The sequence below is a fragment of the Petromyzon marinus genome, unplaced genomic scaffold (genome assembly GCF_048934315.1).
Source record: "Petromyzon marinus isolate PM22_M1 ecotype Great Lakes invasive population unplaced genomic scaffold, UKy_Petmar_22M1.pri1.0 PM_Scaffold_538, whole genome shotgun sequence".
Lineage (NCBI taxonomy): Eukaryota > Metazoa > Chordata > Hyperoartia > Petromyzontiformes > Petromyzontidae > Petromyzon > Petromyzon marinus.
Window position 1 is genome coordinate 17,736 of NW_027423544.1, and position 27,265 is coordinate 45,000.

The window sequence follows — 27,265 nt, forward strand, 5'->3', positions numbered from 1 at the left end:
TCCACGAGCCCAGCAACCAAACGAGAAGGCCGGTGGCTTGGAGATGTCAACTACTTCGCCTGGTACGCAGGAGTACCAGGCGAGGTAGTTAACAATCTCACCACGGGAGAGGCAGAGAGACACGCAAACTCCAAATATACAGCAGCAGGCATCGGGGTCGGGATCGGGATCGAACCCCCACGACCTCCTGTGTACCAGGCGAGGTAGTTAACAATCTCACCACGGGGAGAGGCAGAGAGACACGCAAACTCCAAATATACAGCAGCAGGCGTCGGGGTCGGGATCGGGATCGAACCCACGGCCTCCTGTCTATCAGGCGAGGTAGTTAACAATCTCACCACGGACAAAGAGAGAGACACCGCAAACTCCAAAATAAACAGCAGCAGGCATCGGGGTCGAGATCGAACCCCACGACCTCCTGTGTACCAGGCGAGGTAGTTAACAATCTCACCACTGCTGCTGTATATTGGAGCTTGCGGCGTCTCTCTCTCTCCCCCCGGGGTCGCGTGGATTTTCTCCGGCTCTTCCGGTTTTTTCCCTCCACAATGAGAATCAACGTCACCACGCCGTTTCGAGTATTTGCCCGCGATAAATGTCCACGCGATAAGCCACTTCCTTGAACTATCATACATAATAATAGCCAGGTCGCTTCTGAAAAATAAAAAATATAGTTTAGTTCATAGTTCAGTTTAATTTGTTTCTGGGTTTTAGATCCTCCACCCGCCCATCAAGAGTGTCACGTTTACAATTGTATTACTTCTTGACTTAAAGCTTTCGTGACTGCAGAAATTCGTATTCTTTGAGTCTTTCGGTAAATCACGTAGATAGGTTCAAATAAAAAAAAAACACGACGTTTCGATCACAAGACAAGCGATCGTCATCCCACTCTGAACCTCTCCCCCTTCAACCGCCAACTCTGAAAACAGACGCCGCTCTTCCATGCAACAGCAGCAGTGTCGAGGCCCTAATGCAGCCTCCCCTCGCTCCCTCCCTCCCTCCCTCCCTCCCTCCCTCCCTCCCTCCCTCCCTCCCTCCCTCCCTCCCTCCCTCCCTCCCTCCCTCCCTCCCTCCCTCCCTCCCTCCCTCCCTCCTCCCTCGCTCCCTCGCTCCCTCCCTCCCTCGCTCCCTCGCTCCCTCGCTCCCTCGCTCCCCCTCCCTCCCTCCCTCCCATCTATCCATCCATTTCCATCATTTTCCTCCCAATTCCCCATTCCTTCCTCATCGCCACAGAATCAGAACATTGATTCATACCGGAAGAATCCGATGAGCCATGAAGCTCTTTTCCCTCTTCCCGTTATATCTCTCTCTCTCTCTCTCTCTCTTCCCATCCATTAACATCCTTGCTTCTAATCCCCCCACCCACCCACCCAACAAATACCCGGAGCCGTCGACCGGCGCCGGTGAAACTCAAGCCGCGTTCGCGAAACCGGCGCCAGCGAGCGAGATCCGGAGGCGCCCCTCCTCCGTCACGAGAAGAACTTCTTCAGCAGGTCCTTCTTGTTCACCTTGCCCATGGTGTTCCTGGGCAGCTCGTCCATGAGGATCATCTCCGACGGGATCGTGTAGGCCACCATCCTCTCCCTGCGCGCGCACACGGCAATCGCGATCTTTTTTTACCCATCGTGCGAGGAAAATCCGATGACTTGCGGAGGGGAGGCTCTTCTGTCACGGTCGGGGGCATGATCATAACCGACGGTTTTCCAAGACTAAAACTACCAGCGTGTGTCATAACCCAAAACAAATGAAACTAAACAAACAATTATTTTTTTTTTACACTATTTATTTTACCAGGTAAGGCCCCGCTGAGCCGGGTGGGGTTTTTTTTTTATTCGTAAGCGACCTGGCCATCACAAGCGGCCGCCCCCCCAAAAAAAAGTGGCTTAACCACGCGGAAAACGCCCCGCAGCCAAATGCTCTCTAAAAGCACGTCGACTCTGAGATGCGGAGGGGGGGAAAAAAGCAGGGGGCCCCGGAGAAAAATCCACGCGAGCACGGGGAGACGGGACACGCACACTCCCAATATACTGGCGTATGTACGCTGAACGTCTTTCGCACCGTACGTAGCCCACAGTGCTAATCGGGGGGGGGGGGGGGGGGTGCTGGGGGGGACGGACGAAGCGCCGGGGTCAATATGCGAAACCACGACCACCTGCGTACCGAGCGAGGTCGATAACATCTCGCTACCACTGCGCCCCTAATAAACGAGACCTGAGCCACGGGCAGCAGCTGACGGTAGGGATGCGATCAATCGGGGGACCGGTGAATTATTTTCAACGGCAAACAAAAATCACGCGGGAATCCGTTGCGCGCCCGGCGATAGTCCGATGGGTAGTAACAATCCTCGACATTTGACACGTAATTTTCGATTTAAAGCTTTCGTGACCGCAAGGATTCATCTCCTTTGGTTCTTTCGGTAAGGTCACGTAGAATGAGAATAAAATAATAAAATAACACAATAAAAATTATTCTCACGACGTTTCGGCCACAACGCAAGCGGCCGTCTTCACCTGTCGGGCAGGTCTGTACCTTTCACCTGAAGACGGCCGCTTGCGTTGTGGCCGAAACGTTGTGAGAATTTTTATTGTGTTATTTTATTATTTTATTCTCATTCTACGTGACTTTGCCGAAAGAACCGAAGAAGATTTGACACGCATTTAAGCGCTGAACGAGCCCAGGGATTCGCTGCTCGTTGGGATAGCGACTGTGGCTCACGGTATCAACGCTTCCCACAATGCAGTGCGCCAGCAACACAGAATCGAAATCTTGTATCCATGCTGGAGGAATCCGAATGGGCCGTGAAGCTCTTTTTAGCAGATGTCCAGCGACGCAAATGAGTTTATGTAGCCATAAATAATACTTTTTTGATTCTTGAAACGGGGGTTTGTCTGTCTGTTACTTGACAGCTACTATTGAGTACCTTAGCATATATGCCAAAAAAAACACCGGTCATTGGAGGGACATTTTTTTTGGTTATAATTGATGTCTGGACCACCCATGGTGTGAAGTGAAGTCTCCAACTCATAGCTTAGCAGACAAAGATAAAGTTACCCCACCCCCCCCCCCCCCCATAGCCTTAACAGACTGTTGGGGCACCTATGAAGGCCGGCACGGCACACGAGGAGGTGGGTGGGCCAGCACCACGCCCGTCCGCCTTTGTCTCCCCAGTGGCGATGTTTACGCACCGCACCAGGTTATCATTTGAGGCCGAGTCGACCTAGGGGAGGCCCCAATGGAAGTCGTCACAGCCGGTGACCCACGGCTCACGGAGCCCAGGGGCCATGCCCGCGCTGAGCCCCACTCCGGCCGAGAGCGCCGAGATTCATCCCGCGGGCACAACCACAACCGCCTTCTCGCCGCGGTGCCCGCGAGGTCTCCGGGAAGTGGACGAGGGCGGTGGTGGGTGGATGGGGAGACGACGTTCGGGTTTTGGTAGCGGCGGTGATCGCGAGGCTGCACATTGCGCTGGGGGCGGTGAGCTGTCGTGGCGGGAGGTGGGGGGGGGGCGGTGCGGTGGATAAGAGTCGGGGGCGAGGGGGGGAAGACGCAGCGGAGTGGAAAGGGTCGGGGTTGGTGGTGGTGGGGGAGGTGGTGGTCCCCGTGTCTTACAGGAGAGCGCGGGGTGGCCACGGGCGTTCTGGCAGATGGGCGGCTCGTGACGGGGGAGGGGAGTGGTCGGGTGTTGCTTGGGGGGGGGGGGGGTGGTGTTTGTTTGTTTGTGAGTTGCTTTGCCCTATTTCTTGGGATTTGGGAGTGCGATGACCCCCAGCGATTTGAAGTGACAACGGACAATAGCTGGGCCAGTGGTGGATGGTGGTGGATGGTGGTGGTGGTGGCTACACTGCTGCTGCTGCTGCACGTGGCCTGCCTGTGGATCCAGCCGCGGCCGTACTTCCAATCCGAGGAAGCCACCGGAACTGTGCACTTTAACAACCGCTCGTCGTCGTCGTGTCAAAGTCTGCTGTCCTTCCCACCGCGGTTGGCTACGTGCGGTGGCACGAAAGAAGTTCAGCACAATGCGCACACGCACACGTACACGTTCAGACCAGCGGTACGGACACCCGCGCTACGCATTCCCGACGGACGGAACCGAACACGCGGCGGCGGCGGCCGCAAAATCAAGACGGCAACGTCCGCCGGAATCCCTGGTGGGGACCGGCCCGCGGTGCCCCTTCCGCGTGGCGCTGGCTGCCGTGAGACGCGAGCCGAGCCGAGCCGACCGACAGCGCAAGCAAAAAAAAAAACGAAGATGATCGAGTATAAATATGAGGCAATGCTACGGAGCAAATAAATCTAATACGTAAAAGATATTTTTTTTGTTTGTTTTTGTTTTTAAATATCCCGTGAGCGTGTTCAGTGGCGCGTTTTTGAAAATAAAAAAATACGCGTTTTTGCCGCGACGATTAAAAAACATAACTGGCGGTTAAAATGGCATTTTGGCACCGCAGCGAAAAACCCAAAAAAAAATCGCACGGCAAAGTCATTAACGGAAACGCGCCCGGGCCGTTCACACGCCCCACCTCTCGCCTCTCCCGTTTTGGTTGTCCACAATGCACGACGGTGGTCTCCGTTTGTTTTTTTTTTGCTTAAATTTTTTACGCCGGCCCTTCCTCTGGCTACCCCCCCCTATCCCCCTATCCCCCCCCCACCACCACCACTGCAGCAAGGTGATAATTTACATTTTAGCACTACCGCCACGGCCGGCTCGCAAACGCCGCACGTTAATTCGAGGGCGCCGCTACGAGAGAGCGGCGCGCACATCCTCACGGATTTTAAACGTTTCATTAATTATTTAATTTGGGGCCCTCACTTTCGGCGGCCCGCCTCCGCGCATCACCACTCGCCACCTCAACCGCCCCCCCCCACACCCGCTCCCGCCCGGCCGCCTTTGTCTCCCCAATGCCGATGATTGGGGCGCCACGGTGGCTAGGAGATGTTAACTACCTCGCCTGGTATGCAGGGGGTCGTGGGTTCAGTATCGACCCCGACGCCTGCTGCTGCTGTATATTTGGAGTTTGCGTCTCTCTCTCTCTCTCTCCCCACGTGGTGAGATTGTTAACTACCTCGCCTGGTATGCAGGAGGTCGTGGGTACGATCCCGACCCCGATGCCTGCTGCTGTATATTTGGAGTTTGCGTGTCTCTCTCTCTCTCTTCCCGTGGTGAAATTGTTAACTACCTCGCCTGGTATGCAGGAGGTCGTGAGTACGATCCCGACCTCGACTCCTGCTGCTGCTGTATATTTGTAGTTTGCGGTGTCCCTCTCCCCGTGGTCACGTGGATTTTTTTCCCCCGGGGTCCTCCGCTTTCTTCCCCTCCGCATTTAGAATCAACGTCGGCGCGTTTTGGGAGTATTTCGTTGGCCGCTGCCGTGAATTTCCAGGCGACAATGCTGGGCCATACCGTCGCAGAGCCCATCGCTTGCGATGGCCAGCCCGCTCTGAAAAAGTGCTTCGTAATAGTTGAGTGGGCCTTACCTGGTGTAGTAAAAAAAAAGTTAACAAAGAGCAAATAAAAGTAATAAAAAAATGTGTTTACCTGGCCGCTCGGTGGGCCGGCCGGCCGCCTAACCGGCCAGGCGGGCACGAATCCAGCCAGCGAAACTTGCAGGGCCCGCACAGAGGAGGCGGTGGCTCAGGCTTACCTGGCCCACTCCTTGATCTGCTTGAGGGTGAGCGTCGCTCCCCGCCGCAGCACCACCAGCGCCGTCACTCGCTGGCCCCACAGCGAGTCGGGGGACCCGATCACCGCCACGTCTGCGCGGGGCGGGGTGGGAGGGTGGGTGGGTTGGTGGGTGGGTGGGTTGGTGGGTGGGTTGGTGGGTGGGTTGGTGGGTTGGTGGGTGGGTTGGTGGGTGGGTGGGCTGGTGGGCAGGCGGGTGGGTTGGTGGGTCGGCGTTTGGGCGGGTGGGTGGGTGGACAGGTGGGTTGGTGGGTGGGTTGGTGGATGGGTTGGTGGGCGGGCGGGTGGGCTGGTGGGCAGGCGGGTCGGTGGTTGGGCGGGTGGGTGGGTGGCGCAGGAACACGTGGGGGCAAGTGCTACCCTACGAAGGAACAGCGGGCATGACGCAAGGGGCGGCTGCTGGGTGGCACGGGTGCCGCCTCAATGCTCGTTGGAACAGGAACTCGATTTATTTTACTTTTTGACCATGGGGAATTTCTCACGCAGTGTTAGGCTGTGGGGGGGCGCAGTGGGGGGTGTGGGGGTGATGCCGGGGAGCTACCAGTGATGTCGGGGTGAGACAGGAGATTCCACTCCACCTCCAGCGCGCTGATCTTGTATCCGCCGCTCTTGATGATGTCGGCCGATGTGCGCCCCAGCAGGCGGAACGCTCCGTCGCGGTACGCGGCCGTGTCGCCTGCACACCGCGGGGGGCAGTGGCGGGGGGGGGGGGGGGGGCCGCACAGAAACAAAGGTAAAGATCCCCCCCCCCCCCCCACCGCCGCCGTAGCCTACACAGACCGCAGGGGGCAAGTGCTGTTTTCGCGAGCACCTGTGGAGGCCGTCAAGGGAGCGCGACCACCGCGTCTGCCTCCCCGGCGCCGGTGTTAAACGCACCGCACCATGTGCGAACTCATTTCTTTGTCCTGCCAGGTAAGGCCCACTGTAGCGATGCAGCTCGTTTTCAGAGGCAGCCTTGCTGTAACGCATGAAAGCGCGACCAAGAGGCGTCTTGTCATCACGTGGAAACGCATAGCAGCGGGAAATGCTCGCAACGCCCGATGTCCATTCTGCGAATGTGGAGGGGGGAGAAGATACCGGGAGGGCCCGGGGGGAAAAAAAAATCCACGCGACCGCGGAGGGAGACACGCCAACAACGTCCGAGGATGCAGCAGGCGTCACACGCGCGGTGCGTTTGCGACGATTGTTTGACGCCATAGCGCCGCTGTTTTTCAAGACGCCGTTACTCACCGCAGAGGACCGTAGCGACAAAGACCGAGCGCCCCCACTACGTTTAGCTGGCGCCAAGCCGCGCCACAACGCCCTCCCGCGTGGCCCTTGTGGGAGCCTCGGCACCGATAAAGTTTGCCCGATTTCGTTCGTGTACGTCGTGGGAAGGCGCGCAAAAGGCAACGAAGTGCCTGTAAGCACGCGGACGTCGTGCGAACGGAATCGGAAGGAAAAACTGGAACGGAAAAAATTGATTTTTGTTTTGTTTTGGACGGGAAAAACGGTTTCCGCTCGGCGGAATTGAACGGTGAAGAGATCCTGGCTATTATTTTTAGTAAAAAAAAAAACGCTTTCAATTTTTTTTTTGCTTTGTTTTTCATCTCTCGCGTCGCGCAAACGTTTTTCTTTTAATTAAGGGGAGTAGGTGGGGGGGGGTGGGGGAGTGTGGGTAGAGGGGGGGGGGCGGAGGGCTCCAATCGAAATGCAACGCCGCTCGACGCCCAACACCGCCACGACTACCTGAAACAAATTAACTCCCTCCACCGCGGCAAAATTTGCGTTAAAATAATAATGATGATGGGTGGTGGTGGTGACGATGCCCTCGTTAGCGTTGAATCGCGAGGCCGGTGCACTAACGATGCGGGCCTAATTATCGCGGCGGGGACAACGGTTGTTTGTCGCCGGCGTGGGATTGCGCTTCATGCGATGTTTTAATTAAAGCGGCGACGGTGACGGGGAACGGGAAAGCGAGGCGTGGCGTGGCGGCGGGGGGGGATGGTCGAGAGGAGACACTGGGATTTTTTTTCATCGAGTTGCAGATGATTGGTCATAACAGCAGCAGCAGCTGGCTGGCTGGCTGCATAGACGGGCAGCAGGAGGACACTGGACGTCTGGACCGCTCTTCCTTCCGAGGCCCCGCCATCGGCGTGCCCCCCCGAGCGTACGTAGGTGCACGAGGCGATGTCAAAAATGTTGCGCGTATTACGATTCGTCATTTCGTTGCTTTGGGCTCAGATCGTCGAGTTTGATGCAATGCCATACAGTAAAACCTTGGATTGCGAGCAACTTGGTCTGCGAGTGTTTTGCAAGACGAGCAAAATTTTTTTAAATAAATATTAATTTGATAAACGAGCGCGGGTCTTAGCAATACGAGCAGTAGTACGTATACACGCTTTGTCTCGCCGAGCGTCACGTGATCACACAACTGATGTAACGAGTGCTTTGGATTACAAAACACGTTTCCGGAACGAATTATGCTCGCAATCCAAGGTTTTACCGCGTATTTATTTTTTGTGACACTCCAACCCCACGCGAGAGTGGAGCCTTGTTCACGGCGACGGTGCTGGATGCGACCTCCACTCAAAACGTCCTGTTCTGGGTTTTGCTGATGAACCAAATCACGTGGTTTAAAGACGGTCACCGCATCGCGCGCGCGTTCAGATGCGCCGCTTCTGCGACCGTCTGGAACGCTCTTGCCCTTTTCCGATATTAGAAAGCCGCTGGGAGCTGTTAAGTTGCCTAAATTGACAAACTTCATCCTTTAGAACGGCCTCTTGCTGCCTTTCATTTGTTGTCCTTCCCCCGCACCTCCCATTGGCGCGGTTGGCAACGTACGGTGCAAAAGAAGTTCAACAAAGACGAAGATCCCCCGCGTAGCCTGTAACAGACTGCTGGGGCAAGTGCTGTTAGTGAGCACCTAACGAAGGCCGGCACGGTAACACGAGGGGGGTGGGTGGCCAGCACCACGACCGGCCGCCTTTGTCGCCCCAGTGGCGATGTTTTACACAGCGCACCAGGTACTCATTTGAGGCTGAGTCGACCTAGGGGAGGCCCACGACCAGTTCAGATAAACGTCACTGATGTTGGCCGGGAATCGAACTCGGCTCGCCAGGTTCGAAGCGCAGCGCGCTAACCACTACACTACCGCCCCCCACTCACTCACACAACAACAACTGCCATTCGCGACTAATTGGCGGTGACGTCACCACGACGCTTGTGCCAGGCTATGTGCACGTTGAGGCCACGTGAAGTGTCGAACGCCCGCTGCCAGGAGGTCACGGGGCAGACCCAGCAGGTGCCACGGGTCGACTGACTGAGATGGCTGGCTGATGCACTGTGCCCCCTACTGCGCCAACCTGCTGTGCTTTAGCCACCCAGCGCTCGTTGTTGTGAGCGTCGCTCATCTGACCCCTGTTCTTGTTGGATGGCGACTGTCTCCAACTGCCCAGTAGCGTCCTTCACGAGCCTCCTCCACAGAGGCCAATCTTGATACCGCTGGTACCAGTCATCGGCAAGTAAACTCAGCTCCACGTCCTCCTGTACCACATCACTCCATCTCTTCTCCAGCCCGTGCCGCGCCCGTTTAGCCCCCTCTTTATGGCCGAACAAAAAGCTGTTTAGGCATGCAGTGGCTTGGCATGTGGGCTACATGACCAAGCCAATGCAGCCTTGCCTTTCCGAAGGAGCTCACCGATGGGACTTTGTCCACATCTTTCAAGGATTTGTGAGCTCCTCACACAATCCAGCTTAGTTAAACCCAGGAGTGTAGAGGGCATGACTGTGGCCGAGAAGACCTGAAGCTTCGTGCGGAGCGACAGACCAAGCAGCTTCCACACAGCGTTACGCGACCGATGAAAAAGATAATGCCGCTCGACTGATTCGGAGCGAGACCTCTGCTTGTCAAACCGGAGCCGCTCACTCACACACACACACACTCGCTCATACTCTACAGAACAGGGGGAAGAACACACTGACTTCACACACTCACACACACACACAAGCACTAACTCACACACTCACCCACTCACTCACACTCTACAGAACACGGGGAAGAGAGAACGCGCAAACTCCACACACAGGAATACGCCCGAGTCGGGAGTCAAACCCAGGCCCCTGCTCGCTGCGAGGCCACGTGAGCAAGGGCTGCAAACGCACAGCCGACACCGCCGCACCACCTGCCACAACCGCACGTACCCGTCTTGAACCAGCCGTCCGAAGTGAAAGCCTCCTTGGTCTCAAGAGGCCGCCGCCAGTACTCCTTGAAAACCGAGGGGCCCGACACCTGCAACTCTCCCTCCTTGCCCTCGAAGCCCGGCGTCACCTGCGACCGGTGGCAGCGATGATAGCGATGATAGGATACGACATGACACAAAGACGCCCCCCCCCCCCCCCCCCCCCTGGAGACCGTGTGGTCAAGAGGCACGCCCCTGCCCACCTTTGTCTCCCCGTTGCCGATTCCTGCCTCAAAATATTCTGATGGGGTCCCAGGCGGGTGCTCTCCATCTCCTCCCTCTCCTCCCCCCCCCCCCCGCCAAAGACAAAGATCCCCCCTATAGCCTTAACAGACTGTCGGGGGCAAGTGAGCAGCACACGTAAAGGCCAACACGGGCAACACGAGGGAGGTGGGTGGCCAGCACCACGCCCGGTCGCCTTTGCATTTCCCGAGTGCCAAGTGCGTTCCATGCGCACCGCGCCAGGCACTCAGTTGAGGCCCAGTCGACCTAGGGGAGGGCCCCAGGGTCGGCGGCGGTGCATCAGCACAAGCGAGAAAAAGCAAACCAGACGCGTCGCGTGCGAGTAGCAACGCTCGCGCCGTTTGTACAAAACAAATGTGTAACAGGCGACGTTTTGGAACAATGGTCCCTTTGTTCACTGCGCGCAAACACGATCAGTCCGTGCCGAGTTTTTTTTTTACACGTTATTTAAAACAACCCTGCAGATGCAGCGGTGGACATTCCACATTCCTATGGTGGGGTGGAGGGGGGTGGGGGGCGAGTGTCACGTTTTGTGATTTAGGCCATGTGGGCAGCCGTGAGATTTTGTGGGAAATTTGTGTGCTGGTCACGGAGAGTGGAAACTCCGACTGAAACTATTTTTTTTAATTTTTACCCAGTAAGGTCCCACTGAGCTGCTAGGCATTTATTTTTCAGAAGCTGCCTGACCGTCGCAAATGATGGCCCAGCCAAGTGGCTTATCATAATCATGATCATCACGTGGACATTTATAGCAGAGAAAAAAAGTCTAGACGCGTGATGGTGATTCTAAATGTGGAGGGAAAAACCGAAGGAGACGGGGAAAAAAATCCACGCGAACACGGGGAAAAAGAGAGACGCAGACTCCAAATATACAGCAGCAGCAGTAGGTGTCAGGGTCGGGATGGAAGCCACGACCTCCTGTACACCAGGCGAGGTAGTTAACATCTCCTAGCCACCGTGATGATGATGATGAGAGAGAGAGACGCAGACTCCAAATATACAGCAGCAGGCGTCAGAGTCGGGATCGAACCCACGACCTCCTGTATACCAGGCGAGGTAGTTAACATCTCGCCACCATGGATGAGCGAGTGAGTGCATGGTGTGCAAGGGCATGGTGAGTGAGTGAGTGCGTGGTGAGTGAGTGAGTGCATGGTGAGTGAGTGCATGGTGAGTGAGTGAGTGAGTGCATGGTGAGTGAGTGCATGGTGAGTGAGTGCGTGGTGAGTGAGTGCATGGTGAGTGAGTGAGTGCATGGTGAGTGAGTGAGTGAGTGCATGGTGAGTGAGTGAGTGAGTGCGTGGTGAGTGAGTGCATGGTGAGTGAGTGAGTGCATGGTGAGTGAGTGCATGGTGAGTGAATGCGTGGTGAGTGCGTGGTGAGTGAGTGCATGGTGAGTGAGTGCGTGGTGAGTGAGTGCATGGTGAGTGAGTGAGTGCGTGGTGAGTGAGTGCGTGGTGAGTGAGTGCGTGGTGAGTGAGTGCATGGTGAGTGAGTGCGTGGTGAGTGAGTGCGTGGTGAGTGAGTGCATGGTGAGTGAGTGCATGGTGAGTGAGTGAGTGCGTGGTGAGTGAGTGAGTGCGTGGTGAGTGAGTGCATGGTGAGTGAGTGCATGGTGAGTGAGTGCGTGGTGAGTGAGTGCGTGGTGAGTGAGTGCATGGTGAGTGAGTGCATGGTGAGTGAGTGAGTGCACGGTGAGTGAGTGCATGGTGAGTGAGTGAGTGCATGGTGAGTGAGTGCATGGTGAGTGAGTGAGTGCGTGGTGAGTGAGTGAGTGAGTGCATGGTGAGTGAGTGCATGGTGAGTGAGTGCATGGTGAGTGAGTGAGTGCATGGTGAGTGAGTGCATGGTGAGTGAGTGCATGGTGAGTGAGTGCGTGGTGAGTGAGTGCATGGTGAGTGAGTGAGTGCATGGTGAGTGAATGCATGGTGAGTGAGTGAGTGCATGGTGAGTGAGTGCGTGGTGAGTGAGTGCGTGGTGAGCGAGTGCGTGGTGAGCGAGCGAGCGGTGAGTGGCCGAGTCACTAACCCTCGTGGACTTGCTGTCTGCCTGGACGATCGCCTTGCACGACTCGCCCCCACTCACCGCCTCCATGACGATCCTCACCTCCACGCCCGGCAGAGGTGACCCCACCGCGCCTACGGCAACAACAACCCCCGGTGGCACCACAAAGACAAAGGTCCCCCGCCCCCCGTAGAGCCTCGAACAGACCGCAGGGGCAAGAGCTGCTGACGAGTAGCTACCCACGAAGGCCGGCACGCCGCACGAGGGGGTTGGTGGCCAGCACCACGCCCGGCCCGCCCTCTGTCTCCCATTCGAGGCCGAGTCGACCTAGGGGAGGCCCAGCTTCGGTTCGGGTAACCGTCAATGGTGTGGGCCCATGAGCGGGGGGAATCCAACTGGCTTGAGCGGTTTCTTTTTTTAGTTTTTGTTTAAGCGACATCACGGGGATGTGCGCCGTGACGCAGACGGCTCCCCCGGCTAAGATCATCACCGCGGTACCAACCAGGGCGGCCGTGCGGTAGCGGCAGACTAGGGTGGTGGGGGGTGTTGTTTTGCGAATCGTGAATCTATTCTTCTAATTTTCTTATTTACCAGGTCAGGCCCACCGTAGCTGCGCAGCGCTTTTGTCAGAAGCGACGTGGGCCATCACAAACGACGGCCCGTCGATTCCAAATGAGGAGGGAAAGGCCTGGGAGGGACCCGGGGCAAAAAAAAAAATCCACGCAACCACCGCGGGGGGGAAAAGGAAGCGGGACGCAAAACTTCTAATTTACAGCGGGCGTCGTCAGGGTCGGGATCGAACCCACGACCTCCCGCGTACCCGGCGAGGCAGTTCACATCTCCGAGCCAGCTGCCGCGGCGAGACGCGCCGAATCCTCACCGGGAATCCTCTCCCCGCGCAGGGGGTTTGAGAGCACCATGCCCAGCTCCGTCATGCCGTAGCGCTCCAGCAGACGGTGCCCCGTGATCTCCTCCCAGCGCTCCAGCACGGGCATGGGGAGCGCCGCAGAGCCCGACACCATGAGGCTGTCACGGCGGGAAGGGGAGAAGGGGGGAGGGGGGGCGGGGGGGCGTTCACTACCCGTACAAAGACAAAGATCCCCCGTGTAGGCTTAACGGGCTGTTGGGGCGAGTGCTGTCAGCGAGCGCCTAAGAAGGGCGGCACGGCACACGGAGGGGGTGGGTGGCCGGCACCACGCCCCGCCGCCTTTGTCTCCCCAGTGGCGATGTTTTCACATCGCGCCAGGTACTCGTTTGAGGCCGAGTCGACCTAGGGGAGGCCCAGGACCGGTTCAGATAATGGTAAGCGGTGTTTGGCCGCGAGTGGGAATCGAACCCGGGTCGCCAGGTTCGGAGCGCAGCGTAGCGCTAAACCGCTAAGCTACCACTCCCCCGGACACGCATGCACACACAAAGACAAAGATCCCCCGTGTAGCCTTAACAGACTGTTGGGGCAAGTGCTGTTAGCGAGCACCTATGAAGGCCAGAACGGCGCACAAGGGGCGCGCGCACACACGCACGCACACACACACACACACACACGCACACACACACACGCGCACACACACACGCACACACACGCACACACACACACGCGCACACACACGCACCCACGCACACACACACACACGCACGCACGCACGCACACACACGCACACACACACACACGCACGCACACACACACACACGCACGCACACACACACACGCACACACACCCACGCACACATACACACACACACGCACACACACACACGCACACGCACACACGCACACACACACACGCACACATACACACACACACGCACACACACACACGCACGCACATACACACACACACACACCCACACACACACTCACACACACGCACGCACGCACGCACACACACACACACACGCACCCACACACACGCACACACGCACACACACACGCACACACACACACCCACACACACACACGCACACACACACACACACACCCACACCCACACACACCCACACACACACGCACCGGATGTGCTCCTTGCACATGCCGCGCACGAAGTCGCGGACGCGCGGCCGCGTGTAGTGCTCGTCGTAGTAGTCGATGAGTCTCGCGTACACCGTGGGCACCGCCATGAACACGTTCACCCGCGGCGACGCCTCGCCGCTCAGCAGGTGCTCCCACACCTGGGGGGGGGGCAGGGGCGTGGGGGGGGGGGTACGCGGGACAGAGCGACGGCGACGCGTTGGCAGTGGTGATGCACGGGCGGGGCCAACGGCAGCAGCAGCAGCAGCAGCAACTCGACACATTCCGTGTCAGTAAGAAGGCTCGCGGTCATTACCCCTTTACAGTTCTGATGACGTACGTGCAGACGGAACGGAACCGGTGAGTGGGTGAGTGGGTGAGTGGGTGAGTGGGTGGGTGGGTGGATGAGTGAATGGGCGAGTGGGTCAGTGAGTGAGTGGGTGGGTGAGTGGGTGAGCGAGTGGGTGGACGAGTGAGCGGGTGAGCGAGCGGGTGAGCGAGCGGGTGAGCGAGCGGGTGGGTGAGTGAGTGGGTGAGCGAGTGGGTGGGCGAGTGAGCGGGTGAGCGAGCGGGTGAGCGAGCGGGTGAGTGAAGCGTGTGCTTCTTTTACCGTGACCCTCCGTACGGTGGGCGAACACAGCGGCGAGCGAACGAGCCGGCGAGAATCAGCGATTGAATCCGTGAACGAACTGAGCGGGTCAGCGGGTGAGTGAACGAGTGAGCGGGTGAGCGAGTGGACGCGTGAATTCACAACTTGACTGGGTCAAGTGAATTCGTGAATGAATTGAGCGGGTGGGCGAGTGAACGGGCAGGAGTGGCGGCTCCTCCTTCCCTGCGACCGCCAACCTGCCGGGGATCGAACTCGGGCAGCATGACGCACGAGGCCCCCACGGCGAGGGGGCACAGCAGCTTGTTGACGATGCCGTGCGTGTGGTGCAGTGGCAGGGTGTGGAGGATGACGTCGTCGCAGCTCCACTCCCACGCCTCCAGCAGGCAGGAGACCTGTCGGCCGTGCACGGGGAACGGACGCGCGCCGGGAGTTTAAAAATGCAAAAAAAAAAAAACGCGAAAGCTGCGAAGACGTGTTTTCAATTTGACCGGCTGAGCTCAACGGAAATTGCCCTTCCCCGTCATCCGTCGCGTTGGAGATTCACGGCGGTCGCCCAACGCTCTAAACAGGCGCCGTCGATGCTAAACGTGGGGGAAGCAAAGCGGAGGGCACGGAGAAACATTCACGCAAAAAAACGGGGAGAGAGACAGAGAGACAGAGAGAGAGAGAGAGAGACGCAAACTCCAAATATGCATCAGGCGTCAAGGTTCTGCCAGAGCCAGATGGGGGTGAGTATCACACGCTACGCGCCCCGCAATTTCAAGGGCCCCGCGCTAAACGCTTTCACGCCATCAACTCCGGATCAGTGATTCTGCACTTGCTCTATTACCATAGTACTACACCGCCTTCGACTTTTATGAACGACCGGGTGTTTAAGGCTATCGATTTGCCGTAGTATCTGGCTGCATGACAAATGAAAAAAAGGTCCCAATAACTTTACTATGCAAGTTAAAATGTTTGTCTTTTAATATTTACGTGTTTTTATCTTAACTTTTTCATTCAGGGCCCCCTTAATAGCATCGCGCTGCAGGCCCAGCACCTAGCTTCATCCACCTGCGCGTGGAGATTCCCGTGCGTGCTCAGGACTCCCTTGGGCCTCCCCGTCGTGCCGCTGGTGTACACGACCATCGCCGGCCGCTCTCGCCAGTCGCCGATCCCGGCCGCTCCGCCGTCGCCGCCGATCCCGGCCGCTCCGCCGTCGCCGTCGCCGCCGTACACGTCGCTCCGCCGCACCGTCACGTGCGGCACGCCCATCCCGCGGGCGACCCCCGCGGCCGCCTCCGCGAACTCCTCCGTCGAGAGGACGACGCGGGCGCCGCAGTCGCCCGCCACGTACTCGAGCTCGCGCCGCGGGTGCCGGTGGTAGAGCGGCACGGCCGCGGCGCCGCGTAGCCACGCGGCCCACTGGGCCGCCACGTAGCGAGCGTCGTTGGGGCACAGGAACGCCACCGCCTCCGCCGCCCCTCCGCCGCACGAATTTGTCGCCGCCGGATTCCCTGGGAGGCGGACGGCGAGGGGAGGGGGCGAGAGGGCGGCGGCGGTGGGGGGGGGGAGGGTGAGGCGTGGCGAGGCGATCGTCCAGGCGGACAGCGAGTCCACCGGGGTGAGCGAGTCCACCGCTCGCTCGTTCGCCCCGCGAAGAGACGGCGGTCACCGCGTCGCGCGCTTCCGCGGCCGTCTGGAACGCTCTTCCTTAACGATATGAGGAAGTCTCGTTGGATGACAAACCGATTTGGTTAAGAACTGCTTCTTGTTGTTGTTGTTGCTTAGTCTGCTGTCCTCACCCACCGCACCTGCGATGAGCGCGGTTGGCTAAAGTATGGCGGTGCGAAAGAATTTCACCACACACGTTGAGGAAAAAGGAAAATACGGAGCAAAGCGCGGGGCGTGGGGGTTGTGGGCACCAGGCGCCTGCGATCCGTGGACAGGAAGACACAGAGAGATCACGACTCACAACTACGACACACAACGACTCACAACGACGACTCACGACTCACAACATCGACTCACAACGACTCACAACATCAACTCACGACTCACAACATCAACTCACGACTCGCAACATCAACTCACGACTCGCAACATCAACTCACGACTCACAACATCGACTCACGACTCACAACAACGACTCACAATGACTCACGACTCACACCGACTCACAACGACTCACAACGACTCGCAACGACTCACAACATCAACTCACGACTCACAACATCAACTCACGACTCACAACATCAACTCACGACTCACAACATCGACTCACGACTCACAACAACGACTCACAATGACTCACGACTCACACCGACTCACAACGACTCACAACGACTCGCAACGACTCACAACATCAACTCACGACTCACAACATCAACTCACGACTCACAACATCGACTCACGACTCACAACATCAACTCACGACTCACAACATCGACTCACGACTCACAACATCAACTCACAACATCGACTCACAATGACTCACGACTCACAACGACACACAACGACTCACAACATCAACTCACGACTCACAACATCAACTCACGACTGACAACATCAACTCACGACTCACAACAACGACTCACAACATCGACTCACAACGACTCACAACGACACACAACGACTCACAACTCACAACTACGACTCACAACTACGACTCACAACATCAACTCACGACTCACAACATCAACTCACGACTCACAACAACGACTCATGACTCACAACGACTCACAACATCGACTCACAATGACTCACGACTCACAACGACACACAACGACTCACGACTCACAACTACGACTCACAACTACGACTCACAACATCAACTCACGACTCACAACATCGACTAACGACTCACAACAACGACTCACAATGACTCACGACTCACACCGACTCACAACCACGACTCACAACATCAACTCACGACTCACAACATCAACTTACGACTCACAACATCGACTCACAACATCGACTCACGACTCACAACATCGACTCACGACTCACAACAACGACTCACAACATCGACTCACAACGACTCACGACTCACAACGACACACAACGACTCACAACTCACAACTACGACTCACAACTACGACTCACAACATCAACTCACGACTCACAACATCAACTCACGACTCACAACAACGACTCACAATGACTCACGACTCACACCGACTCACAACATCGACTCACAACATCGACTCACGACTCACAACATCGACTCACAACATCGACTCACAACATCAACTCACGACTCACAACATCAACTCACGACTCACAACCACGACTCACAACATCGACTCACAACACCGACTCACGACTCACAACAACGACCCGCGATGACTCACGTCGACCCCCATCCCCCCCCCCACCCCCCCCCCCCTTACCCCCGTCATCGCCGTCGAGCGCCCGCTGGATGCGCCGGGCGACGCGCCCCGCGGCCCGCAGCAGGGCCCCGTACGTCGCCGTGCCGTGCCGGTCGACGATGGCCAGGCGCTCTCCGAACGCGGACGCTCGCGACGACACGGGAGACAGGCATCCGGCGGCGGCGGCGGCGGAGGAGGAGGAGGCGGAGGAGGAGGAGGAGGCGGAGGAGGAGGCGGAGGAGGAGGAGGAGGCGGCGCGGGAGGCGGCCGACGGACGGAAGGCCCCGGCGCCGGCGGGAGAGGCGGCGACGCCCGCCGGCAGCGTCCGGCGGGCGAGGACGAGCGCCGATGTCAGCATGACAGGGTCGCGGCGCTGGTGACACGGGGGTGGGGGGGAACGGTGAGACGGGGGTGGGGTGGGGGGGGCGGGGATCGGCGAGCGCTCCGGTTCGGAACTCGTTTGGCCGGAGGCTCCCCACGGGTGTCTCTCCGACCACGTTGTAACGGGCCGCGCGCGTTCCAGCGTTCCAACGGCGCGCGTTCCCAGAATAACTGCGCGGCAGCGAAACCGCGTGGCGAGCGGGGAACGTGGAACAACGTGACAGTCGATCGTCGGTTATCCGGCACCGCGCGATTATCCGGCTGCTTCCAGCATTGTACAGCGGTCTCGGGCCGATCCGGCGAAACCGGCGAAACTGCTCCCACCCCCCCCCCCCCCCCCCCCCCCGAGGCGATCGGCGCCGTGTGCATGATCTCAAGTGTCCAGCATTACATCCGGTACATTATGCACTACGTACGTACAACGTAGACAATGAAAACACCGCAACGTGTTAACACATTTTTCACGACCACTAACCAGGGCTTAATGACAACTGAAAACGTGCACGGTGCGATCCTACTATACACTCGTCGCTAGCCGGAGCGGCGGATCTGAAGGCCGCATCGGTCCGGCGGCCGTCAAGCAGAAGCGGTTGCGTGAATAAGTAACACGGTAAAACCTTGGACTGCGAGCGTAACTCGTTCCGGAAAACGTGTTTGTAATCCAAAGCACTCGTTACATCAGTGTGTGATCACGTGACGCTCGGCGAGGCAAAGCGTACTACACGTACGCTGCTCGTATTGCGAGACCCTCGCTCGTTTATCAAACTAAATATTGATTTACAACTTTTTGCTCTTCTTGCAAAACACTCGCAGGCCAAGTTACTCGCATTCCAAGGTTTCACTTTGGTTTTTTTTTAAACACGCTTTCATGAAATGTACCGTACACGTAATGGAAGAACTCCACCACTCCAGGCAGTGGCCCCGAAGCTTGCCACAACCTAAGAGGACCGTGGTGATTTACAGCCAACGTGAGTTGAGCGTGGACAATTAGACCCAAGTCGAAACATAACATGTAAAAAAGATTAGACCTCCTTTGCCAGTACCAAAATGTAATAATAGGGTTTTTTCCCCTTTTTTCTGGCAACAAAACTGAAACCTTTTTTACAAGGATTCATGTTTACTGCATTAACCACAATACCTGCAGTAAAAATGCAAACAAAAGACATTCTATGATAATATATGCATTTTTCGATTTAAAGCTTTCGTGACTGCAAGGATTCATCTTCTTTGGTTCTTTCGGCAAAGTCACGTAGAATGAGAATAAAATAATAAATTGATAAAATAAAATAACACAATAAAATTCTCACGACGTTTCGGCCACAACACAAGCGGCCTTCATCAGGTGAAGGGACGAGACTGTGAAGGCCTTCACCTGATGAAGGCCGCTTGTGTTGTGGCCGAAACATCGTGAGAATTTTATTGTTATTTTATTTTATCAATTTATTATTTTATTCTCATTCTACGTGACTTCACCGAAAGAACCAAAGAAGAAAAATATATACATTGTCCTTGAAACTGATTGGTCCACACCAAGGGACGGCTTTCTTTTGAGCCTCGACCGCGAGCCCTCATTAGTTTGATAGTGCATTGTCTTTGAGCTGTGTGACGCCTTCTGGCATCCTCTGGTCGAGCACCAATTGGGTCGAGGCTCAAAAGAAAGCCGTCCCTTGGCGTGGACCAATCAGTTTCAAGGACAATGCATCATATATTATCATAGTATGTTTTTTGTTTGCATTTTGACTGCAGGTATTGTGGTTAAGGCAGTAACATGAATCCTTGCAAAAAGGTTTCAGTTTTGTTGCCAGAAAAAAGGGGAAAAACCCTATTATTATATTATTATAAAAAAAGATTGTTTCAAAATATTTGTTTTTCATGATAGAATATAGTATTGTAATCAGTATGACATAAGTATACCAAGTTTTCAGTCGATACCCCTCTGGGAAGTTTGTTAAACTTGAGTTACAATATTTGAGGATACAACAACACTGACAACAGACAGAGCGAGTTAAATAAAAGCGTGTAAAATAATAAGAAAGGGTTTTACCATTTCTGGCAATACAATTACTCTTTTTTTTATACTTTGATACTGGCTATAAAGATCACAAGTGGCTGTGTTAAAACAAGAGCGTAGTAGTGCTACGTACATCACCCCATGACGTAGATTCTTCGAGATTGGAGTGGTAGTGGCGGTACAGTACAATATGACAATATTATATTTGCGTCTCTTTGCATGTTGATTCATGCAAATGTCGTACAATAAACGCATTTAAAACACGAAAAAAAACCACACACACAACGCCTAAAAATGTGCCTTACGAGAATGTGCAAAGGTAAGCTATTTCAAACGATGACGATGTCGTTATTATCTTAAAGAAGGGAGTGCACGTTTATTGAATCACGCAGCAGACTTTGAGAATGAGAACTTGGACCGATAAGCATTCACAATGTAACCGCGATGTAGCTTTGAACTGCTCTACAACAATAATACCTGGGAGTCAAAGTTCACTTTGACGATTGTGCTGCTGCTGCTGTTGTTGATGTTTACAGGACTACTGTAAAACCCCCTGAACGACCACCCTGTTAACAACAAATCGCTTAACGATGGGCCTCTATAGAGAGCAATGTGGAGTGTATAGTAGTGTAGTGTATAGTGTAGTATAGTAGTGTAGAGTATAGTGTATAGTAGTGTAGAGTGTAGTGTATAGTATCGATTTAAAGCTTTCGTGACTGCAATGATTCATCTTCTTTGGTTCTTTCGGTAAAGTCACGTAGAATGAGAATAAAATAATAAATTGATAAAATAAAATAACACAATAATATTCTCACGACGTTTCGGCCACAACACAAGCGGCCTTCATCAGGTGAAGGGGCGAGACTGTCTGGTAGGACAGCGCTGGAGTGTTGTCCAGCGCTGTCCTACCAGACAGTCTCGCCCGTTCACCTGATGAAGGCCGCTTGTGTTGTGGCCGAAACGTCGTGAGAATATTATTGTGTTATTTTATTTTATCAATTTATTATTTTATTCTCATTCTACGTGACTTTACCGAAAGAACCAAAGAAGATGTAGTGTATAGTGTAGTATATAGTAGTGTAGTGTAGAGTGCAGTGTATAGTGTAGTGTATAGTGTAGTGTATAGTGTAGTGTATAGTGTAGTGTATAGTGTAGTGTATAGTGTAGTATAGTAGTGTAGTATATAGTAGTGTAGAATATAGAAGTGTATGGTAGTGTAATGTATAGTAGTGTAGTGTACAGTAGTGGTGTATAGTATGGTAAAACAGTGTAGTGTAACGTAGTGTAGTGTATAGCAGTGTATAGTGTAGTATATAGTAGTGTAGTTTATAGTGTAATGTATAGTGTAGTATATAGTAGTGTAGTATACAGTAGTGTAGTGTATAATAGTGTAGTGTATAGTAGTGTATAGTGTAGTGTATAGTGTAGTGTATTGTATAGTAGTGTATAGTGTAGTGTATTGTATAGTAGTGTATAGTGTAGTGTATAGTGTAGTGTATAGTGTAGTGTATAGTGTAGAGTAGTGTATAGTAGTGTAGTGTATAGTAGTGTACAGTGTATAGTGTAGTGTATAGTGTAGTGTATAGTGTCGAGTAGTGTATAATGTAGTGTATTGTATAGTAGTGTATAGTGTAGTGTATTGTATAGTAGTGCATAGTGTAGTGTATAGTGTAGAGTAGTGTAGAGTAGTGTATAGTGTAGTGTGTAGTGTAGTGTATGGTAGTGTAGTGTATAGTAGTGTATAGTGTAGTGTATTGTATAGTAGTGTATAGTGTGTATAGTGTGGTGTATAGTAGTGTAGTGTATAGTTGTGTATAGTGTATAGTAGTATATAGTAGTTGTAGTGTATAGTGTAGTGTATAGTAGTTGTAGTGTATAGTGTAGTGTATAGTAGTATATAGTAGTGTAGTGTATAGTAGTGTATGGTGTAGTGTATAGTAGTATATAGTAGTTGTAGTGTATAGTGTAGAGTAGTGCCCAATGTGTTCGCTTAACCGACCATTCCCCTGTTAATGGTGGGCTGTTGTAGTTAAAGTAAATAAAAATTAGTATAGTGGATAATTATCCACGTTTCTTTTAATATTATGTGTTTACAATGTTGTTAGTCTCTTTATGTATTAATACCAATTGTTTAAATATCACAATGTAGTTTTTTGGGGTGATAAAGGGGGTAACTTTCGATGCTATCGGAACAAAATTGACCCTTCACCACGACCAAATCACTTGAACGACCGGTTACATGGCATGAATTTCCACACCTGTCAACCCCTAATCAGTGCCCTTACCTTATTACAGACCAATTCCAGACCTTATGGGTCACCCCGTGCCCCTTATAAATCTCAACGTTCATCCTCCAAAGCCCCATCGCAAGGGAGAATCACAAACAGACGAACATTTGTTGTTGTTGTTACTTTTGTACCCGTATTGAAACTCAATTCCCCTGTAGAAGTAACACGGGGGGTAATTAGTGTGGGTTGACACGGTTTATGGCTTTTACCATCGTCCCACTTAAATTTTGATTTAAAGCTTTCGTGACTGCAGTAATTGATATTCTTAGCTCTTTCGGTAAAGTCACGTTGAAGGGAAACAATAAAATAATAAAAAATATAAACGGTCGAAACGTCGTGAGAATTTTTTTATTGTTTTATAATATATTGTATTATTTTATTGTTTCCCTTCAACGTGACTTTACCGAAAGAGCTATGATCGTTCCACTGTTCGGATCGACCCACGTGCTCACAACAAACGGGAACACGTGACCAGTGACATTGGGGGTAGCTGTAGGGGGGGTGGGTCACGCAATCGACGACACAGCGCAGCGGAGCCAAAGTTTACTTTATATATTGAAATAAAATTTGTTTATTTTTTTTTAGATATAACACAACACGTGCCACGGATGCAGTGTAACCGCGCGCGTGTTGAGATTCCCACCGAAGGCAAAGGTCCCCCGTGTAGCCTTCAACAGACTGCTGGGGCAAGTGCTGTTCGTAACGAGCGGCACCTATGAAGGCCGGCACGGGTTCAACACACAAAGACCCCCCCGGGTAGCCTTCAACAGACAGCTGGGGCAAGTGCTGTTGGTAGCGAGCGGTACCTACGAAGGCCGGCACGGGTTCAACACACAAAGACCCCCCCGGGTAACCTTCAACAGACTGCTGGGGCAAGTGCTGTTGGTAGCGAGCGGTACCTGTGAAGGCCGGCACGGGTTCAACACACAAAGACCCCCCGCGTAGCCTTCAACAGACTGCTGGGGCAAGTGCTGTTGGTAGCGAGCGGTACCTATGAAGGCCGGCACGGGTTCAACACACAAAGACCCCCCCGGGTAACCTTCAACAGACTGCTGGGGCAAGTGCTGTTGGTAGCGAGCGGTACCTATGAAGGCCGGCACGGGTTCAACACACAAAGACCCCCCCGGGTAGCCTTCAACAGACTGCTGGGGCAAGTGCTGTTGGTAGCGAGCGGTACCTATGAAGGCCGGCAAAAACCCGTACCACCACGAAGGGGTGTCGATGTGGACGATCCAGCAGCAACCACGCCCGGCCGCCTTTGTCTCCCCGGGTGGTGAAGTCAAGTACACACACACACCGCAGCAGCAGCAGCAGGTCCTCGTGTCGAGGCTGAGTCGACCTAGGGCCACGCGCGGTGTTGGCAAGGGCACGCCGCCTCGTGTGCGACTCGGGGTGACGCCCCTCCCCAACTCGGAAGTCGTTGTCAGACTTCAGAGGGTTTTAGGGGCCGCCCGTTAATGACGTCACGCGATTTTTGACCCCTCCCCCCCTTTGTCACGCGGCGTCACAAAAAGTCAGATCCCCCACCTTCAAATATGACGTCACAAAGCTCTGCCACCCCCCCCCCAAAAAAAAAATAAAACATGCTTCAAATCGCTGTAAACTATTGTCATTGTAGTGCGTATTTAATGTGGCGCTGCACTCTGATGTTGTAGGAGAAAACATTTATTTTAAAAAGTCTATTTAATTAATTAGAACGTGTTATCTTTGTTTATTTAAAGTTGCGCAATTTTACGTGACGTCACATTTCTCAACCACCCCCCCTCGTCACAAATGTCTGACCCCCCCCCCCCACCCAGGTGCGTGACGTCATTTATGGACGGCCCTTTACCTCCCCCCCACCTCTCTCTCTCTCTCCCTTCGCCCCCATCTTTCTAAAACTAAACAAAATTTTATTTTGTGTTTGTTTATACTGCAGAAGGAATCCGATGAGCTATGAAGCTCTTTGTGTGACAGGTGTCCAGCAGGGTCTCTGTTTGTTGTTTTAACCAACTCACTCACTCACCTACTCACTTACCTACTCACTCACCTACTCACTCACTCACTCACCTACTCACTTACCTACTCACTCACCTACTCACTCACTCACCTACTCACTCACCTACTCACTCACCTACTCACTCACTCACCTACTCACTCACCTACTCACTCACTTACTCACTCACTCACCTACTCACTTACCTACTCACTCACCTACTCACTTACCTACTCACTCACCTACTCACTCACTCACCTACTCACTTACCTACTCACTCACCTACTCACTTATCTACTCACTCACCTACTCACTTACCTACTCACTCACCTACTCACTCACTCACCTACTCACTTACCTACTCACTCACCTACTCACTCACTCACCTACTCACTTACCTACTCACTCACCTACTCACTTACCTACTCACTCACCTACTCACTTACCTACTCACTCACCTACTCACTCACTCACCTACTCACTTACCTACTCACTCACCTACTCACTTACCTGCTCACTCACCTACTCACTCACTCACTCACCTACTCACTTACCTACTCACTCACCTACTCACCCAATCACTCACCTACTCACTCACCTACTCATCCACTCACTCACCTACTCACTTACCTACTCACTCACCTACTCACTCACCTACTCATTTACCTACTCACTCACCTACTCACCCACTCACTCACCTACTTACTCACATACTCACTCACCTACTCACTCACGCACTCACTCACTCACCAAATCACTCACCTAATAACTCACCAACTCACCCACTCACTCACCTACTTACTCACATACTCACTCACCTACTCACTTACCTACTCACTCACTCACCTACTCACTCACCTACTCACTCACCTACTCACTCACCTACTCACTCACCAACTCACTCACCTACTCACTCACCCACTCACTCACCTACTCACTCACCTATTCACTCACCAACTCACCCACTCACTCACCAACTCACTCACCTACTCACTCACCAACTCACCCACTCACTCACCTACTTACTCACATACTCACTCATCTACTCATTTACCTACTCACTCACCTACTCACTCACCTACTCACTCACCAACTCACCCACTCACTCACCTACTCACTCACCTACTCACTCACCTACTCACTCACCCACTCACTCACCTACTCACTCACCTACTCACTCACGAACTCACCCACTCACTCACCTACTCACTCACCAACTCACTAACCCACTCACTCACATACTCACTCACCTACTCACTCACCTACTCACCCACTCACTCACCTACACACTCACCTACTCACTCACCTACTCACTCACCTACTCACTCACCAACTCACCCACTCACTCACCCACGCACTCACCTACTCACTCACCTACTCACTCACCAACTCACTCACCTACTCACTCACCCACTCACTCACCTACTCACTCACCTACTCACTCACCAACTCACCCACTCACTCACCAACTCACTCACCTACTCACTCACCAACTCACCCACTCACTCACCTACTTACTCACATACTCACTCACCTACTCACTTACCTACTCACTCACCTACTCACTCACCCACTCACTCACCTACTCACTCACCTACTCACTCACGAACTCACCCACTCACTCACCTACTCACTCACCAACTCACTCACCCACTCACTCACGTACTCACTAACCTACTCACTCACCAACTCACTCACCTACTCACTCATCTACTCACTCACCAACTCACCCACTCACTCACCTACACACTCACCTACTCACTCACCTACTCACTCACCTACACACTCACCTACTCACTCACCTACTCACTCACCTACACACTCACCTACTCACTCATCTACTCACTCACCAACTCACCCACTCACTCACCTACTCACTCACCCACTCACTCACCTACTCACTCGCCTACTCACCTACTCACTCACCTACACACTCACCTACTCATGACTTCCTCCACTTTGCCTCGATGCCTCTACAGCGCGACTGAATGTTCAGTGGCACCCAAACACAGCACAATATCTATATACACGTTACGTATAACATTGAAACGTTCCTTCCTGAAGTAACATATAGGGGAGCTGATTCACGATTACCGTGCCATTTTGTTCTCGATCAATTGTACAACAATGACATATTATTGTTTGGCTTGGAGGGGCCTTCATCCAGCTATGGATAGGCCACGGATGAAATATGATGATGATGACGATGAACCCACCATCAGCAGTCCGGCTCAGGCTTGTTGTGGTTTTCTGTATTTTTCCGTGTGGTTTATTTTTTACAAGGCAAGTAATTATAATATTAGAATTATAATATATATTGGGGGGGGGGGGGACACACACATCCCCCCCCCCCCCAATATTCAAATATGCTCAAGATGTCATCCCCTCAATATATTGCTATAAAATAGATTTCTGTTTATATGATTGTGGTTATGGTTGTTACTTTATAAATCCCTAATCTCTGCCATTACATACAATGAAACATGAGGAGGTAAAAAATA

At 53.5% G+C, this 27,265-nt stretch overlaps 1 protein-coding gene across 1 annotated transcript; it reads right to left on the reverse strand.

Moving 5' to 3' along the window:
• Positions 1–1,347: 1,347 nt before the first annotated feature.
• LOC142923459 (malonate--CoA ligase ACSF3, mitochondrial-like) lies at positions 1,348–24,205 on the reverse strand. The gene is made up of 11 exons (XM_076064586.1): positions 23,967–24,205; positions 18,131–18,482; positions 15,810–16,252; positions 14,993–15,148; positions 14,150–14,307; positions 13,022–13,167; positions 12,166–12,275; positions 9,860–9,986; positions 6,219–6,353; positions 5,640–5,751; positions 1,348–1,581 (listed from the first exon to the last, which is right to left on the reverse strand). The coding sequence occupies exons 2-11, from the start codon at positions 18,465–18,467 to the stop codon at positions 1,467–1,469; spliced, it is 1,839 nt and encodes a 612-aa protein (XP_075920701.1). The 5' UTR covers positions 18,468–18,482; positions 23,967–24,205; the 3' UTR covers positions 1,348–1,466.
• Between the last annotated feature and the right edge of the window lie 3,060 nt (positions 24,206–27,265).